Below are 20,217 nucleotides of genomic sequence, written 5' to 3'. Positions count from 1 at the left end.
GTTATCTCATTTCTGACAGACTCTCTTAGGACCACAGCTACGCATCTTAGAAAAGCAATGTAGATTATTTTTCCACTGATTAAACACCTGGGATATCTTGCCTTTTGAGAAACTAGTCAGATGCTGCTTTCAAAATCGTGGCTCCAGCCAGACGGGTACCCCCTAATAAGCCCTTTATCGATCTCCTTAAGATCCTTTGTTTTTCCCCATTGTGATCAACACTATTGACGATTACTTATCAGAAATTTCCTTAAATAGTTGCCTAGAACATGTGGTGATGCACGTAACCAAGTATTTTGCATATACGCTGCGTAAGTGGCGTTTACGTATATCTGCATAAAAGTTTCCAACTGAGTGGCTGGTATGTGTATATATTCAAATAACAAATAATAAAAAGGCGTGTTACAGTGCCATCATTCGTTTATTCAGAGCAAATTCAGGTTTTGTTTTCACAGGTGATGTGAAGTAGGGGGGGGGGGAGGAGAAGGATATTCGTTTTTATCATCGATCTTTTCATCTTTAAGCATTTCATAAGTAGCTGTAGACGTCTATAATTCCGGTTTTTTTTTTTTTTTTGGAAAGCTAACTAAAATTTACCCGGACCACATTTCATTTAAAATTAAAACAACATTTTGTGTCAAAGCAACGCAAAATAATCACAATGAATGAACTCTCTTTAGCATATAGCAACTTGGGATTCAAGTACCACAGTACCGAACGACCTCCCTATATAAAAATGTTATCGCGAAGCACTGTCCAACCCACCATAATTGTCTCGAATTATCTCCGTAATTATATCCAAAAAGGGAAATGATAGGATGAGGTCAGGACAAGATAGCATTGAACAAACGCACTGGTTATGTCATACAGCAATATTACTGTCATATTGCTGTATTCTTCAAAACTTGGGGATGAACCATATGAAACTGCAAAATTGTTGAATTGAGATTGCACTCGAAGTTGGAGTGCATTCAAATAAGGTTATCTCATTTGACTGCCAAGTCATCACTGTTCCGATCCAGACCACTCATTCCACATCGTCATTGGCAGGCATAACTCTCTTCAAAACTTTAAGTCTCCGAAACTATCCAGATTCAAGCTCACATTAGAAATGCAAAATGGACTCTTGGATAACTTAATGCTCACTGGTTAACTGAAGGATTTGAACTGAATACAATTACTGTAAAATATAATAAATTGCGATGGAAGTCTATGATGTTTGTGTGTTGAAGATTACATATTCGATTTCTGTGCTTCTCTATTTTAGATATGAACAGATTTTTTGATATAATTCTGAATTAGCTGTCGCATTAAGTGGAAGTATTTAGACTGCAACACATGCTTGAATTCGTAGAGTTGGCATTTCAAGTTGCTACAGTTTACACCGATTGAGGGAAGTAGGTTTGGGAAATAAGTTACCAAAACTGTTCATTTAATTCACTGGTTTATGGATGGATGTTATAGAAAATTTTTAGAGTGTAAATTAGTTTCATCACCACCTTGCTTATTAGAAGCCTGAAGTGGCCTGTAAAAATCTAATTTGTTTTCTCAAGTAGAGTTTCTGATTATCTAAACCTCCGCTCATCACTAATGTATGATTAGGTGAATTAACATAAAAAATGGCTTGTATGTTAAAAAAAGCGAATAACATCATTGGTGATAAATTTCGAAATTTTTTAAAAAACGGTAATTGCTGTAATTGCAACAGAATTTAACTTAATTTTTTACTGGAAGTTTCATTAGGTTTCAATATCGCCAATTTTGTATGTTTTATTTTTTAAATATAAATAAATGAAGATTTCTTTCTCAGGGGTGTAGCCATATTACGCATTGTTCTATAACGGTCTGAGTTTTAACCCGGGGCTTTCATTGGCTAAGTAATAACAATTCATTTATTTAAAATGCAAGAATTTACACACTACTATTTGCGGTAAATCATTAAAAGACGTCAGCAAATTAGCAGGAGAACGTAACTACGATCCAAGAAATATTGTCAAATGCCATCGTTTCGGACCCATAAACAAAAGAAGGTCAGAACGAATTTTCCACGTCTCGTGAAAGACCCGCGACACACCAATAGGCGCATCCAAATTAATAACGGTGATAAATAACAAGTTAAAGGATACTTGTCTCCAATCATACATACGTGCTCGACCTGACTTACCATATGACCAGAGGGAACAAAGACGCCAACTTCGAAGATAAGTTGAAGGAAAAACGCCAAAATGGAGACAACAGTTGGATCATAAACCACAAACAAGCCAAAGTAGCGCAAAAATCAAACGACGCCACTAGCAGCAGCCACCATGGAGACCAGTATGAAGGCACTGCATAAGAGACGTGCGATCAAATACATGCCTCACAGAACTTTGCATACCCACTTCACCAACATCCGTGGCTTTAACTCCAACCTTAATAGTCCACTACAATCTGCAGTCTACCACACCTCACTCACTCTTTTTAGCAGAAACTCAGATCTCACTTCCCCCAGCACTACCCATCTCAACCTTCCAAACTACACACTGTTTAACTCCTTTCGACCCAGGGTGACGTGTGCGCATATATCCGCTCTGATATACCCTGCTTGACAGCACCTAACCTAGACTCGTCCAACTTTGACCTTCGTTTGGAAATATCCCTTCCTCACTCAGTCAAATTCATGTTGTCTCTATCGCTCCTAATGTCACCAACCCTTCTGATCTTTAATGTCCTCTCCTTAAAAATTTATTTTCTCTAAGTCCCGCTCTCCTAACACGAAATCATTCTCCAAGGAGATTTTAATGCCTATAACACATTAAAATCTCCTCCTAAATTCCCCCCCCCCAGGCTTTCCTCTTCCAGTTGTACGAATCTTGCAGTCAGAGTTGCTGAAACATTTGCAATCACTAACGACTTTACAAAACCACTCTCCAAATATCCTAGATCTCTTCCTCACCAACGATCCTTTCAAATACATAGTGAATGTAGTGTGCCCCTCATAGATAATTCTGACCACAATCCAGTGCTCATCGCCTCTCCCATGCAACAACGCTTACACAGCCACTCCCATACAAGAGTAGTTCGGCATTATAACAGCGCCAAGTGGAACAGGCTCTGCAACTTCTATGCCTTATTCCCATAGTTGGACTATTGCGTCTGGCCTTCTAACACAAACATATGCACCGAACTTATCAACGTATTCCTCACTGGCATGGAAACATACATTCCCCACAATACTTTGACCACCTATTCCCTAACTAAACCCTGCTTTTCCAAAAGATGTGCCAAGGCTGTACAAATGAAAAACCAAACATACCATAATTGGCTGAAATCAAGAAGTCCATCCTCCTTTAGAGCTTATGCTCAAGCCCGAAATAGAAAAAAAAAAAAACAATCAATGTTTCCAAAACAGAGTTTGAAAGAACAAAAAAAAAAACAGGAAATTAGCAGCCCGTTCAAACGGCAGCCGAGTCTTCCGGTCTCTCACGAAAGCAATTGCTCATAACTTCTGCTCAACACTATTCCCACCCTTATCATACCCAGATGGCTCTATTGCATCATCACCTACAGAAAAAGCCAATCTCTTGGCTCACACTTTGCTTCCAATGCATGCATAATTGACAGTGGTAAATGTCCCCAACCATTCCAGATACCACACATACAATGCTCACTATATCCTTTTGCCAGAAAGAGATTAGAAAACTATTGTCCATATTAGACATCACCACATCTCCTGGCCCCGATGGCATTCCTCCAATTGTCCTGAAAATTTGTGCACCAGAAATGACTCCTGTCCTATGTCGCCTGTATATACTGTCTTATCCATATATTCCCCAAAGCCTGGAAATTGGCCTATATTCAACCCAATTTCCAGAACGGTGAAAATCACTGCCATCCAACTACCGCCCTATCTCACTCATCTCAGTCCTGTCTAAAGTAATGGAAACTACAATACCTTGAAGGCACTCATCCATTAAGCTACCACCAGTACGGATTCCGTTGCTGCCGATCAACGGAGATCTATGGACAAATGCCATGGAGAAATTTGGCGATCTCAAGGAGTTGCACTTGATATCCCTAAAGTTTTTGACCGGGTATGGCATAAAGGCTTACTAAGCAAAATCCTATTATTTTGACTGTCTCAGGACTTCTGCAGTTGGATTGCCAACTTTCTGTCTGGACGCACACTGTCTGTGATGATAGACGGTTCCCTATCCTCACCATTCAACTAATGCTGGGGTTCCACAAAGTTCTGTTCTCTCACCAACCCTCTTCCTTCTGTATATCAATTACCTACTTCAGTTTACCTCCAACCCATACACAATTTTGCAGACGACAGCAGCACATTACACTCCTCCCTTTCATTTGAACAAACCTTACTCTACACAACTCACTTCAACCTACAGAACAACAAGCACCACTGCCTTCAATTCTGACTTCCAAGCCATCTTCCGATGGGGCTTAGATAACCTAGTCAACTTCAGTGTTAGTAAAACTCAACTCTGTCTTATTTCTCACAAAAAAAGGAACCATTTCCCCCTAGTATTAATTTCCAGACAAGATGAGATTTCTCTTCTTGGAATTACCCTGACATCAAGCCTCTCCTGGCATAAACACATCACAACCATTGCATCCTCAGTTTCCAAAAAACTAGGATTTCACTTTCGCTCAAGACGTTACTTCACCTCTAAACATCTCTTAACCTTATACAAGTCACAAATCGAATACTGCTGTCATATTTGAAGTGGGGCCCCTAAAGCTCTCTCTCTCTCAAAATGCTTGACTCAATACAGAGAGCAATCAGACTTATTAATGACCCATCTCGTACCAACTCACTCTCTCCACTTTCGCCCAGACTTTTAGTTTCCGCAATCTATATGTTCTACAAATATTTCCATGGGAAATCTGAAATGGCATCAATACTTCCCCCATTTAGTATTAAGCTCGTTGGAACACGTACAGCTGCTGCTCAACATCCCTTCACAGTACATCTTGAAACCCACAGATCAAGTTTATTTTCCTCCTGCTACTGTAGTACTGTGAAACAGTCGTTCCCCCCATGTATTCCCCAAGGAATGCAATATACAGACTTAAATCAAATATGAACAAGTTCCTCCTTTCCCAACCCACTACCCATATACGGTACTAACGTACTATAGGTTGATATCAAACAACCTCTCGTGTATGGGTCCAATATAAAAACAAATTTTTAACGAATTTTGAACAAATTTGAAACGAACAGATCAGCAATTCCATAATGAAGTCGATCACTGTAATTGACTTGTGACCATCTATATATGTAATTCTGTTTCTCTTTTTTTTGTGTATATATGATATTTTCATGCTGTATTACATCCATATGAATAATCAAGTTGATTGCCATTCAATTATCATTCATTATCGTGTTGGCAGAGTTTTTTTTTTTTTTTTTTTTTTTTCATATTTTAACTAAGAGTTGTTAGTGGAAGCAAAAATGAAGAGTAAGACAGTAAGGATTGCGAGTCCGCTGCCTCGGTACGATAGGACAGAACTGAGATTGTCAATGCGAAGATTGTACAGGAGGAATGGTGTACAGTTTGTTAATGTATGGGGTGAATTTGATGAACGAAAGGACTTACATATGCCCGACAGATTACATTTGAATGGTTTTGGAGTAGATGTTAGGAGGAGAAAGTGTTGTTTAGTGAGTGTGGTGATGCAAAACCAAGGAAACTAGAGATATTAGGGAGGATGAAAGCAAACATGTGTCTGGCCACCCCTGTGATAAACGAGCAAGTGTACAGTAATGATTATACATGGTCGAATGGCATTCTCACAGATCTCCAATTTGAATGGGTTGGTAATGCAATTACACAAAGGTTGTGGGTACAAAGGGGATGTTGAAATGCATGTGCACGAACGCAAGTATCAAGAATAAGGGTGAGAAGTTTTTGCCATTGATAAGCTCGATTTGGCCAAAAATTATAGGCATCACTGATATCTGGTTGACTAAAATGATATAGTTACGGGGACAGAATATAAAGGGTATTGCATTTTCAGGGAGGATAGAAGGAACAGGACAGGAGGTGGGGGAGTATTGCTGATGATAGCTGAAGAATTACAATCAACAAAATTAGAAGTTAAAGAGGATTTTAGGTCTGAGGGAGATGATTCATTTGAGGCTGTCTAGTATGAGACAGAGGCATATAGGACAAAAATGTTGTTTGGCGCTGCTATAGACCAGGAGGTCCACAGGAAGATGTGGCTGGCATCAACAAGAAATAGTTGAGTTGCTGAGGCATCATTTTGCAAAGGTGTATCATCTAAGTGGTGATTTTACAGTTGCTGATGTCACAGAGATGCATACTGAGGTAGATGAACAGGAGGTGTCCAGCATATTAAAAATATGAATGTTATTATTATAGCGTATGATATAACGGCCGTGAGGACCCTTTTACGAGAAAGTACGGCACCATCTCAATCCCCCCCAAATTTTATCCGCGCTCGGGACCGGCATAGCTAACGAATCAGGCCAATGGCTGGGACTTGAGTATTCCTGACTGTAATCCGTGTGTGTTCACGGGGTCGGTTTGCCTTCTTGCGGGAGGAAAAACTCCAGAAAATTCCTGCTGTCCAATCCCAAGACTGGCTAACCTGGCTATGTCTGAGAAAGGTCCTTAAGCTCCTCACCTCGGTGACGAGAATCGAACCCAGGACACTCCTTTCCCAGGCATATGGTTGGAAGCGCATAGCCACTCGGACTAATATGAATGTGAACACAGCAGTGAGACTGGATGGCATATCAGCCCGTGTACTACGTGAATGTGGAATTGAATTGGCATTGTCTCTGACGAAGTTGTTCAATCTAAATCTCAGATCTGGCAGGGTTTCAAGGTAGTGGAAAGAGCGTAATATCAGGTATAGTTGTTAAAGTACTGAAAAAGTTGGTGAGGTAAAATACAACAGTGGGTGGATAGGGATGCGATACTCTGTATGAGCAGCATGCCTTTGTAAAGGGGTAGGTCCTATCTTAGTAACTTATTCACATTTTATAATAAAGTGACTGCAGAATTGGATAAAGGAAATGGCTACACCATGATACTGTTGGACTTTGTCAAGGCATTTGACAGAATACCACATGGAAATCCATTACAAAAACTGAAGAGGATGGGGATGGATATGAGGCTAGTAGCATGGATGGGTGGAGAGAGTGGCTGACAGACAGACACCAGAGAGTAGTATATGGTGGAGTGGAATCTAGAAGAATGATGGTGACTAGTGGAGTAGCTCAGGGTTCGGTACTAGGGCCACTACTCTTTAACTTGAATATCAATGATATTGGGGAAATGATTTTAGAGGTGAATAGTCAGTTGTTTGCTGATGATGCAAAACTGGGGAGAGCAGTAGTTGATAAAGGTGATGCAAATATCCTGCAGGATGATTTAAATAAATTAACACTGTGCGGAATGGATAATGTTTTAAAATATAAGGTTATACACTCCGGGTTGATAAGGTTGCATATGATATATCATATTAATGGTATTGGTTTGCAGGAAATTCATGAGGCTAGGGACTTGGGGATAATGGCAGACAAAGAGTTGAAATTCAGAGGGCATATTGCAAAAGTTGGTAAAATTACCAACGAATTTCTTGGATGTTGAAACATTGAAGAAATTCGTTGGCAATTTTAAAAAAAGCTAACAAGTAAAGCTAAGAAATTGTTATTCCTCTTTATAAGGCTATGATTCGGCCACATCTTGACTACTGCACGCAGATTTGGTCACCTGGATTTCTTGGGGACCAGGAAGTGGTACAAAGGATGCAGACAAAAAGTAACCATGATGGTGACAGGTCTGTGGAATACTACCTGCAAGGATAGGTTGAAGGTTTGTAGGTTACAAAGTTTAGTTGATAGGCGGAAAAGGGGGTACATGATAAAAACATTTAAGATATTAAAAGGGTTTTATAAATTTGATGAAAGTGAAATTTTTCAATGTATGACGAACAGTCAGAGAACTATGGACCATCCATGGAAGTTCTGTAAGAGTGTGGTTAGTCGGGGTGCGTGGACTAGATTTTTCGAGTGGAAAGTAGTGAATGAGTGGAATGGATTGCCAGAATTGGTCGTGAGTTCCCTGACAGTGAATGAATTCAAGGAGAGGTATGATAGGATTTGTGTATGTGATTGATGATTTGGGTCTCCGGACTCCACGGAGATGCCCTAAAATAATATACCTCCCACTCACCAATGATTGTAAACCTATAGTACATCGTTACCATGGGTTGGTTCAGGATTATTTAATTATTAATTTTTTTAACATAATCCGAAAATCCTAAACTAGAGACCAAACATGGACATTTTTCAAGCCATTTCAGGCAAATTTGATTAAGTGGGGGAAGGGGTATCACATCACGCAATGAAATTTCATCTGGCATCTGAAGACTATCACAGATATCCATGTCCAAACTGAGATTTGAACCGGCCTTACAACTTTGATTACAAAAAACTGCGATTTTAAATTACTTGTAGTGAAATTTATTGAAAGTTCTATCCCTGCAATTGTCAATTTCTAGCACGTGGAGATAGAAATACACACAAAAAATACTCAACTAGCCGTGATACTCACAAGTAGCCTTAGTTCCGATAGTATCCAGCTGTACTAAAATCTTAAGCTTTAGAACTTAAACCCATCTTGTATCGCTACATAAAGTGCCGATGATGTGATTTCCTCTATTACTGTTTTATGTGATTAACAGGTGATAATTTCCCATAATCATTTTTCTGTACACATTTTTTCTGTTTTTATGATTCACAAATATAATAACGATATATCATCATCATCATCATGCATATCAAGGATTTAGGCCTAGCATGCCTATTCCGGCCTTAGAAGTCATCGTTGAATCGTTTAAGAGGACGTCCTGGTTTTCCTTTTCCTAATGGCTTGTACTTTAAGGCTTGTTTTGGTAATCTTTCTGTTTTCATTCTTTGAACGTATTCCTTCCATCTATGTTTATATTTTTTAATTTTTTCTATTACTGGTCCTTGGTTTAATTCTTTCATAATATCTTCGTTTCTTTTGTGATCAAATAGAGTATACTTTGCACTTTTTCTCATAAACTTCATTATCTGCTGTTGTTAATCTTCGTTTATCTTTTTGTATTCTTGTCCAGATTTCACTTCCACACAATAGGGCTGGTAGGGCTAATGTATTGTATACTTTTAGTCTGGTTTGTTTTTGAACTAGGTTTGGTTTAAATATAGTGTTAATTACACCTGTTATTTTTAAATATTTTGCAATTTGTACGTTTATATCTTTTTCTTTTTCATATGTGATTATACATCCTGGGTGGTTAAATGAATTCACCTGTTCTAAGATCTTGTTATCTATTACTATTTTTGTTCTTGCCGGATCTTGTCCTTTAAAGGCCATAGTCCTTGATTTTCCTGTTGATATTATCATACCATAATCTTTGGATATCTCATTTAGATCTAAAATAGCTTTCTGTAAGTTATCTTCAGAATTTGTAATTATTATTTGGTCGTCTGCAAAGAGGGGAGTGTTCACGGTAGGAGAAAGTTTAATTCCTTGATGTAAATTTTTATTCCATTTTATTATTATTTCATTTAAGTAGATATTAAAAAAGCGTTGCTGAGAGGGGACATCCCTGTCGGACCCGTTGGTTCATCTCTCTCGTATATGATAGCTCGTAATTTAATCTTATTTGTATTTGATTATTTTCATATATACTTGTGATAGCTTTTAGGATATTATTTGGTGTTTGTCTTTCTTTTAATATGTTAAATAAAATGTTTCTTTTAACTTTGTCAAATGCTTTTTCAAAGTCAATAAATGCAATATGTGTTTCTAAATTGTATTCTCTTCTTTTCTCTATTATTACTTTTAGGCAAAAGGCCGGGTCTATACATGACCGTCCTTTTCTAAATCCATTCTGTACTTCTAAAATAAAGTTTTCGGAATATTTCATTAGTTTGCTATTTAAGATTCTGCTATATATTTTGTAACAGGAATTTAGTATACTGATACCTCTTTAGTTTTTTGGGTCATTTCTATTATCTTTTTTAAAGATAGGAATCACAATTGCTTTTTTCCATTCTACTTGGGGGGGGGGAATACCAGTTGAATAAATTTTATTTAAAAATAATAAGAGTCTTTCTTTGAATCTAGTTCCTGCATATTTATATACTTTTGAACCTAGTTTATCTTCTCCGGGTGATTTTCCGTTTCTTGTTTCTTTCGGGCTGATTTCTAATTCTTCTTTAGTTATTTCCTTTTCATTAACTGTTTGCCAGTTGCCTTTTTTAAAGTATTTGTCTGTCCACAATTCTGTGTAGTAATTTAGAAATTCTTCTAATTTCAATTCAGTGTTTAATTTTATGTTTGCTTTGGTATCTGCATTTAAGTGTTTCAAAATTTTATATACATTGGGTCCTATTTTATATAAATCATGTTCTAAATTAGACACAAATTTGTTCCATGATTCTCTATGTCTTTTTCTGACTTCTCTTTTAGCTATAGCTCTTATTATTTTATATTCTATTTCATCTTCTAATCTTTTAGTGCTTAACCATTTGTGATAGGCTTTTTTTCTTTTTGATTATTTCTTTCATTGTATCATCCCAGATCTTCAGTTTTTTCCTTTTATTGAATTTTTTGGTCTTTCCTAAGCTTTCATTTGCTGCTGCATTTAGTATCGTTTTTATATTAAGCCATTCTATTTCTATTTCTTCATTTTGTTTTATTTTGTCTAGATACTGGTTAATTCTTTGTTCATATAGCCATTGTACATTTGTGTCATTCAATAGTCTAGTTTTATAAACAAATGTTTCAATTTTTCTTTCTGTTCTTGTTACTTGTAGCCATTTAGGTGGTAATCTTAATTTTATTTTAACAAGAAAGTGGTCACTGCTTATTTCATATCCTCTGTGAACGCTAACATCTAGTGAAAATTTTGATGTCTTTTCATTTAGTATAAAGTAACCTAATATTGATTTCCATCCTCTTGCTGCCCAAGTATATTTATGTATGGCTTTATGTTTATAGAAGGAATTCATTATTTTTAGTTTATTATAAACTACAAAGTCAATCAATTTTTTACCATTCCTGTTTAGAGTATGTTCTCCATGTATTCCTATATTATTATTAATTTTCGTGTTTCCAATTCTTGCATTTAAGTCTCCTGCTAAAATTACGTAATCATTTTTATTTATTTTATTATATATGTTTTGTAGCTGATTATAAAAATCAATATTATCTTGTTCTTTTCCCTCTTCTGGGTCATATAAACCAATTATTGTTAAATAGCCTCTATCTATTTTTATTCTAGCTTCTATTATTCTTTCATTCCATAATTTATAATGTTTTAACTGTTTTGAAAGGGAGTTATGAATCCAAATCATGACTCCTGATTGTGCTCTTTGGTCTCTGTCAACTCCACTGTATATCACATTAAAATTTTCAGTTCTCATGGTTCCTTTTAATTTCTTTTTTGTTTCAGTTATTACTGCTATTTTAAAATTTCTTTCATGTAATAATTGGTCTAATTCTATTTCTTTATATGCTATTCCTCTTACATTCCAGTTTGCTATGATCAATAACGATACTTTGATCTAATAAAAGAAAGAATGCAACTCACTTGATAGCTAGATCTGGTTCAACAACATGACACGGAACCACTGAGACATCACTTTAAATTTCTACAGGGACAACAGCCAAGAAACATCACTGATGTGATATGCACCGACGTTCTTGCGAAGAGCATCATGCTTGAAGTAATGTGGGAAGTTTAGTGAGATGCAGTCGCAGATGATGAATAACATGATTTAGATCTGTAACGGAGATAATGGGCGTCACTGATGCTAGAATTGAGTCCCCAGCTGTGGACAAAGTCAATCTGGAACTGGTTAAGTAGGATTTTTTTGGTGTGTGTGTATTGCATTTTTTAAAAATGTTGAGTGTTTGTTTTTGATGGATTTTGTAGGTTTTTTAATAACTGCAACGATGCTATTTATATTGTCTTCATGGTAGTTGGTGGAATATTAAGCAAATTTACAGACCAAGGCAATGCATCAGGGGTGAAGGACTCCTGGTCAACACTCACACGCAGGAAGTGCCTAGATTCCAATAGCCTCCTGCATGCTTCTGTACTTAGACTCTGCTACTTGCTATTCCAGGTACAACCTGGAGTAATGTCACCAGTGAATCGGGAAACCTCCTTTAGTGCTGTCGTCAGGTACATTTCCATTTAGCGGTGTGCCTGTGGAAACAGCTTTATTTGTGTAGTTTAAAATGGAGGAGAAGCCAGCTTCCTAGTTAAATAATTATGGTGTGGGGAACGTGAACAGTAAGGCCGCCACCACATGCAGAAAGAAATGGGGTGTTATCGGACCACAGGGAAGTTTACTTTTTAAAGCCTCAATACTCGTCTCGTCCGAGTTCTGGTGAGGCAAAATTGGCCAAGTTAAAACTTGCCCAATTCCAAGTTAATACTTGAAATTGAGCAAGTTCCAATTTCAAGTATTACTTGAAAATAAACCATATTTTCCATGTTTTTGTCAACTTAATGAAGGAAGATACAACACTTTTTTTAATTATAAATTATATATTTAGTTTAATCCTTTATCCAAGTGTAAGCAAACAAAGTTTGCACCTGAAGTATCTTCAGGATTAGGGAAACTCGTGGCAAAGGTGGACTGACTTCACATCACTTGCCTTAGCATCCTGTAATGCAAAGCACGTCTCCTTGCGGGCATGTATAATGTTATGCATTGTGGGAAGGGTCACTACCCAGACCGCTTTCGACCTTTATTTAGGTCTCTTCAGTGGGAGCCAGACCCAGAGGTGATACTAAGGTTGAAGCAATGCGGAAGTCATATTTCCATATGCCAGTTGCCAAAAGATGTACCACCTTATTATTAAATTACTCTGAATTAGAGAAAGATGTTAGAAGATTTTTCACTTGGTTAGACTATAAATTATATATTTAGTTTAATCCTTTATCCAATTGTAAGCAAACAAAGTCTGCACCTATAGTATCTTCAGGACTGGGGCAAAGGTGGACTGACTTCACATCCCTTGTTTTAGTGTCCCATAATGCAAAGCACATCTCTTTGCGGACATGTATAATGCTATGTATTACGGGAAGGATCTGGCTCCCACTGAAGAGACCTCAATGAAGATCGAAACAGGAGTGACCCTTCCTTTAATGCATAGCATTATGCATGTCCGCAAAGAGATGTGCGTTGCATTATGGGATACTAAGGCAAGTGATGTGAAGTCAGTCCACCTTTGCCACGCGTTGCCCCCAGTCCTGAAGATGCTTCAGGTACTTCAAACTTTCTTTGCTTACACTTGAATAAAGGATTAAACTAAATATATAATTTACAGTCTAATCAAGTGAAAAAACTTCCGACAACTTTTTGAATTAAAATGTAGGAATCAATTAAGAAAACTCACCATATTCATGTCGATACCATTTGTATACGTCCAAGCATGCTGAAAATACTCCTCTAACCTTTGGCGAAGTGGATTGGGTATCTGATGGAATCGAATGAATTCTTTAACCCTTAAAAGCTGTGTATGGTATCGAGCGGTACCGGAGTAGAGCCGTTGAATAATGGCGGAAACGTTTCCAAATATACTAGCATACATCAATGCTGTAGAACAATGTAGGAAAAATAAGGTTAATCATAGATCAGTAAACAATTCAAAAAAAAAAAAATACTGAAAAGAATTAAATACTTGAAACTATATATTTTGCTTATACATTCATCTATATTGTGAATTTAGTGGTGGATTTAATGCAACGCATAAAGACATTGCAATTTAGTTGAACCCGTGGTCACTACATGTATCATAATGGTATTTCCCTGTTGTTTGCAACTATAGGATGACCTTCAGTGCTACTACTAATATGACAAACAATTATAGATTCCAGAATGCTTCTGTATTTGGAATTTTTCCTTATGAGAATCATTCGTTCGAAGGTTTTGGGCTTGAATATAATTAGTCTGCCTTTTATTGAGATATCAAATATCTCAATAAAAGAGATAGTGGGATTTTATCAGTGAAATACAACATTTATTTAGATTTTTTTCGTAATAGGTAATAATATTGGTAATAACATTAGTAATAATATAACAGAATACAAATGAACAGCATGTGAAGTTTTGCCGAATCACTATCTGATATCTTGCGGCTGTATCTTGAAATATGATTGCTGTTGTGTGTGGTCACTGTTTTTTTTTTTTTTTCTTTATTCGCTGCGCAAACACTCAAAATAACTGGTTAATTTTCAAATTATTTCTCGCAATGCACTCTCAGTGAATGACACTGTCTCTCTCGAACAAAGGAGAAATTTTATTTTTGCTTGGAAAATATGATTTAAATAGATTGGCAATGTGGGAAAAGAACAATGGGTGTTGATTCAATGTTGCAAAATGTAATGCGATTCATACTTCGGGTTGGTGAGATTGAGAGATGTAGCACATTGATGGTACTGGATTGTAGGAAATTGACGAAGCTAGGGATCTGTGTGTAATGGTGGATAGGGAGTTGATGTTCAGAGGGCATGCTTCAAAAGTTGGCAAATTACCTAAGATCACTTGGATGTTGAACATGCTGACAAGGTATGGAGATATTATACCTCTTTATAAGGCTGTTGATTAGGTCACCTGAGGTTTTTTTTTTTTGTGGATTAGGTGGTGGCGGTGGAGGAGAGGATCCAGACCAAGCTGGTGATAGGTTTATTGACTGTCCCCTATGAGGACAGACTAAAGGAGTATGGGTTGCAAAGTCTAGTTTAGAGGCGGGAAAGAGCGGCTCTGATAGAGACTTTTAAGTTACTAAAGGGTTTCTCTATAAGATGAAAATCTTCAATAGATTACAAGTAGACAGAGAGAGAAAGAACTAGGGACCACCCCTGGAAGTTGTGTAAGAGAGTGTGCGAACTATTTTATTTGAAAAGCGGTGATTGATTGCGATGGCTTGCCAGAGACCGCTGTGCCTTGACAGTAAATGAGTTTAAGGTGAGATGTGTGAATATCGGTTAGTGTTGGTCTCTGGCGATAATCTTCTGACACCATGGAGATAATAATAATAAATATACTCAATTATGAAACCGTGTTAAGTGATAGGCAGTTACAAAAACCGCATCGAGTTTTGTATACATATTTTTCTATTTTTTTTTTTATCGATGGTTAATATATTGACTAAAATAAACGTTTGAGACATCTAGTATCTGCTGGTCTTGTTAATTTCTGACGTCACTGGTTAAAGATTTTCCACTTTAAATTGTGGACCCCCCCCCCCCCCTCAACGTGAACAGGTGATGTAGACGAAGCATATCGATAAATATATGCTGCCAGAAGGGCCAGCATAGGCATTCTTGCCTACGGTGGAAACGCCTAGGAGCAGCAACAGCTTAATCGCGACTTTGTAGACCACATAAAATCACAGAATCGGGCCGCCGAGTGCCGAGGCGCGTGGCACGAAAAAATCGCCTGTCATCGGTTGAAACACTCGCTAACAAGTTCCGAAATGCCTCTGCAACGCCAAAGTGTTAGTCGGGAGCTGGATAGTGCAATCGTACACAAAAGGCGGAGACATAATGATCTCCGCCACCTGGTTTTGGCTGTGCTCCCTAGTTCCGGGGAATCTTAATGCTGCGGCCTATAATGCCATTCCAGACGAATAGTTTGTGAAGGCTGCTAAACTTTATTCGCCTGCACAGATCTCTGATCCCAACCCCATCAAACGCCTGTGGTATGCATTGGAATAACAGGCTGAATCGTCCCACATCAGTGACCGACCTCACTAATGCTCTTCTGGAAGGGAATTTCCACAGCAGCGAACCAAAATCTAGCGGAAAGCCTTCCCAGAAGGTTAGACTGTTTTGGCAGCAAAGGGTGAACCAACTCTATATTAATGCCCTTTATAGCAGAGTAAGTGTAGGGATGAACAGGCGTCGGGATATTTTTCAGATAGTATATAATGCCTTACCAGAGAGAAAAAATGGAAACAGAGGAAGATATAGATTCCTTGGTATTCAAAAGGTAGTTAAACTACTGGCGCGCACACAAAAAAAAAGCCTCTTCAGCACGTTTAAGATAAATCTAATGAAGAAAAGTATGACCGATACAAAATCTTACGAAATGAAATTAATAGCAAAATCTGGGAAATAAAATAAGAATTTTGGGATAAGCATTCAAAACGGCTGCAACACGACTTTTATGACGCACAGAAACAAATATGAAGATTAAATGGAAACCAAAGGACTAAATTATGTCAGTATATAAACATACCCTTAGATCAGGGGTCTTCAACGCATGGCCCGCGGGGATCTTTGCCGTGGCCCGCCGGCAATTTTGAAAAAATAACTACTTAACATTAAAAAGCGATTAAATAAAAATAAATTCAATGAAGCCGGCGGGCCACTAAGCTATACTGTTGTGTTTAGAATTGTAAGATGCTTTCCAGATTCACAAGGAACGATGTGCATTTGATACTTGACATAAAATCCTATAAAAATAAATATTAAATAGACATGCTTCTTCAGCCATCTACCAGCGCCAAGCGGTACTTTAGTACTAACGTCGCAGGTAGATGGCTGAAGCAGCAGTTCGTGTCTAGTGACTTCCAGATATATCTCGAAGGTTCTTGATACTTCGTTATTTTCATATAAATACAAGAGGATCTCATCCACAGTCAGTTAGTCGTGAACAGTGTGATATTCGTGTATAATCGCACGCAAGTTCGTCGTGTCAGCCATAGCCGATTGTGATTTTATATTATTATTATTACTACATAACACCTCCAGGGAGTCCAAAGACTCATCGAGGGAGGGCACCAACTCTACAACTCGCCATCTCAACCAACCGAGACTACGTTTCATCATCTACACCAACGCCATCTACCGCCGACCACCACCACTACTATTTTCACAGACGATCACAAACATCCATGCCCACGGCGGGATTCGAACCCGCAGCCTTTTGACGGGAGAGTGGATACGCTAACCACCCGGTCAAACCAGGCCGGGTGGTTAGCGTATAGCGTGGGTGGTTAGCCAGCAGGGTACGTTTAAAAGGCAGAGGGAAGAGAGCGAAGCGTGCGTCAAAGTAAATTATGTAATAGCTGAAAAAATTGCTAAAAAATCAAAGTCTTCTTAGAGGGCGAGTTTGTGAAAGACTCATTTTTTGGGTTCACCCTCCATCATCATGGCATCTACGAGTAAAAATCGTAAATCAAGTGATTCTTGTCGGGTTTTTAATGAAAAGTGGACCAATTTGCACTTTTTTTTGTGCCGATCGACGATAAGCCAGTGTATTTAATTTGTCCTGAGTCAGTGTCAGTATCAAAAGAATACAATATAAAACGATACTATGAGACAAAGCATGCATCCAATTTCGATCACCTTTAAGGGCGGCTTCGTGCGGACAAATTGAACCATTTCTAATTGATTTAAAATGCCAACAGAGTACGTTTAAAGGGAAGAGGGAGAAGCGTGCGTCAAAGTAAATTATGTAATAACTGAAAAGATTGCTAAAAAATCAAAAGCCTTCTTGGAGGGAGAGTTTGTGAAAGAGTTTCTCATCGCTGCTGGAGATATTCTGTGCCCAAATAATAAGGAAGTGTTTAAATAACCGAGTTTGTCTGGGGTAACTGTAGCACGACGTGTCGAAGAACTTGCCAATGACATTGAAGGAACTTTTAAAAAAAAGATCGTCCGAATTTGTCATATTCACTTGCTTTAGATGGAAGCACAGATGAGAAGGATACAGCACAACTGGCTATCTTTGTCCGTGGCATTGATCAACAATTCGATGTGACAGAAAAACTGCTAGCGCTCGTACCTATGAAGGGAACGACGAAAGGCACTGATATTCTTGAAGCCGCCAAGAAAACGCTCCAGCGTTTCGACCTCAGCTTAACTAACCTTGAGGGTGTGGCTAACTGATGGGAAAGAACGAAGGGTTTGTTGCGCTGCTACGGAAAGAACCGGAACTAGAAGGAAAATATTTCGTCCATTACCACTGTTTAATCTACCAAGAGAATTTGTATGCGAAAACTATTGGATTTGAGAATGTCATGAAAGTTATTGCGACTGTCGTCAACATTATTAGGGCAAGAGAATTGAATCATCGTCAATTCCAAGAGTTTTTCACCCAAGAATGCGAAGCGGATCACGGCGATGTGGTTTATTATAGTGATGTGCGTTGGTTGAGCAGAGGGAAGCTTCTTAAGTGTCTTTGAGTTAAGGAGCGAAATACAGCAGTTCATGCAAACCAAGGAGAATCCGATTGCGGAATTTAACTATCCGAAGTGGATGACAGACTTTGCCTTTGTGATCGACATCTCGTTGCATATGAATGACCTAAATACGTGGCTACAATCCAAAGATCAACTGGTGCATACTCTGTTTGATCACATCAAAGCTTTTGTGGCCAAGCTCAAACTTTGGGAGGCACAACTGGCAAAATAAGACAACTCATTTTCAGCTTCTGACTGAATCCAACTGTTCGTCTCTTGATGAATACGCTACAAAATTAGCCGTGTTGCAAAGTGAGTTCGAAGAGAGAGTGATTTTCGTAACCAACAGTCTTCTTTAGATTTATTTTCAATGCCATTCAGTATCAATGCTGCCGAAATGCCAGGCTCAGTACAAATGGAGCTGCTTGAAAACAACTCTTCTCTGAGATAAAAATTAAGATTAGGACGCATTCCCTAATCTTCGCCGGCATGCTTTGAAGATGTGCGCTTTGTTAGGAAGCACATGCTTATGTGAGCAGTTCTCCAGAATGAAGCATGTGAAGTCCAAGAAAAGAACTGAGATTACGGGCCAACATCTGGAGAATACTCTGCGCATAGCGACTTCCAACATTGATAAGCTAGTAAAGGAAAAGCATTGCCAAGTTTCCCCTTGACATTGTAAAAAAAATGAATGTTTTCTTCATTAAATTATATTTTTTTAAGTATCGATTGTATTTACTTATCATGAACCAGACTCCTATCTACGCTCTTAAAGCTGTGTTTATTTTTATAGGATTTTATGTCAAGTATCAAATGCACAGCGTTCCTTGTGAATATGGAAAGTATCTTACAATTCTAAATACCGCAGTTATGCTTAGTTGCCCGCGAGCTTCATTGAAATTTTTAATGCGGCCCGCACTGTCTGAAAGGTTGAAGACCCATGCCTTAGAGGAACTTCAAGTAATAAGGAATCCCACGGTTTCGCCTATCAAGTGTCGCAGCCTACGGACTACAGTGGAACTATTAACTCCATTACCCACCTCCATGAGAGAAATTAGTCTTGTTGAAATTCGCCTTAAGTAGGCATTTTGAAATACGTTTTGCGTATTTTGAAACTTTTTACAACTTCAATTATTCATGACTGTGTTCCACATATCCTTAATCGCTCTTGGCTAGCTAAAGAACAAAGACTGAATTTCATTTCAAACTAGTTTCGCTTTTCTTTTTGCTGTCAGTTCGGGGCCACGCCACGCGTAATTTCGAAATCTGGATATTGGGTATTATGGAATAGTTGGTATTTCATATTTAAGACACATATAGCCCATTGTTTTCGATGGCAGAAAGTATTTCATGTTACTCCAAAAACTGTATTTTTGAAAATCTCCGAATAAAAAGAAATGTACTCGGGGCTAAAAGAAATGAGGTAAAACATTCTGGGTTGTATCTTAGCAAGAGAGATTTTGTTTTCAGTTTACCCGAAGTTCCTTTAGTTAAAAAACGTATGCTTCGAAGAACACTTTACTAAATTGTATGAAGATGAAGAAAAAAAAAATCTGAAAACTTGAAAGAATGACGAAAATTTAGAAGTATTACAGAAAAACAGAAAAACATCCTGAAGAACAGAGAAAAATATTACAGTGCCAATTTTTTAAGGAGATAAAAGATTCAAATAATTATGGATGGATCAATCCATTCTAAACTTCCTTAAAAATGCACAACTTACTGAAGAAATGATAAATAGATCTCTGGTCTTGCAGAGACGCAATATTTGCAGTCAAACAACTAATAGAAGAAAATTAATAGAATATAACGACTTCAGTTTTTATGTTTTATGGATCTAAAGCATTCGATAATATAAAATTACTATCGAATTAGATTATTATTAGATATTTAATTATATTAGATTATATTTAGATATTTATTACTATTAGATATTTAAATCTAACAGTGAAAAGAAAACTAAAAACACAAAATGTAAAGATATTTA

The 20,217-nt window shown here is 37.7% G+C and overlaps 1 protein-coding gene across 1 annotated transcript in view; it reads right to left on the bottom strand.

The window, feature by feature from the left end:
* Positions 1–20,217, bottom strand: part of LOC150100445 (voltage-gated inwardly rectifying potassium channel KCNH6-like) — a 477,512-nt gene that overhangs the window by 56,202 nt on the left and 401,093 nt on the right. Inside the window, exon 8 of the mRNA XM_090402922.1 lies at positions 13,437–13,636. Coding sequence (XP_090259048.1) covers positions 13,437–13,636 — 200 coding nt within the window. The remainder of the gene's footprint in view (positions 1–13,436; positions 13,637–20,217) is intronic.

Source organism: Typopeltis vanoorti, chromosome 13 (genome assembly GCF_054136105.1).
Source record: "Typopeltis vanoorti isolate ZY-2024b chromosome 13, IOZ_Tvanoo_1.0, whole genome shotgun sequence".
NCBI classification, from domain to species: Eukaryota; Metazoa; Arthropoda; class Arachnida; order Uropygi; family Thelyphonidae; genus Typopeltis; species Typopeltis vanoorti.
The sequence above is the reverse complement of the archived record's forward strand: the minus strand, read 5'-3'. Positions and strand labels throughout refer to the sequence as shown.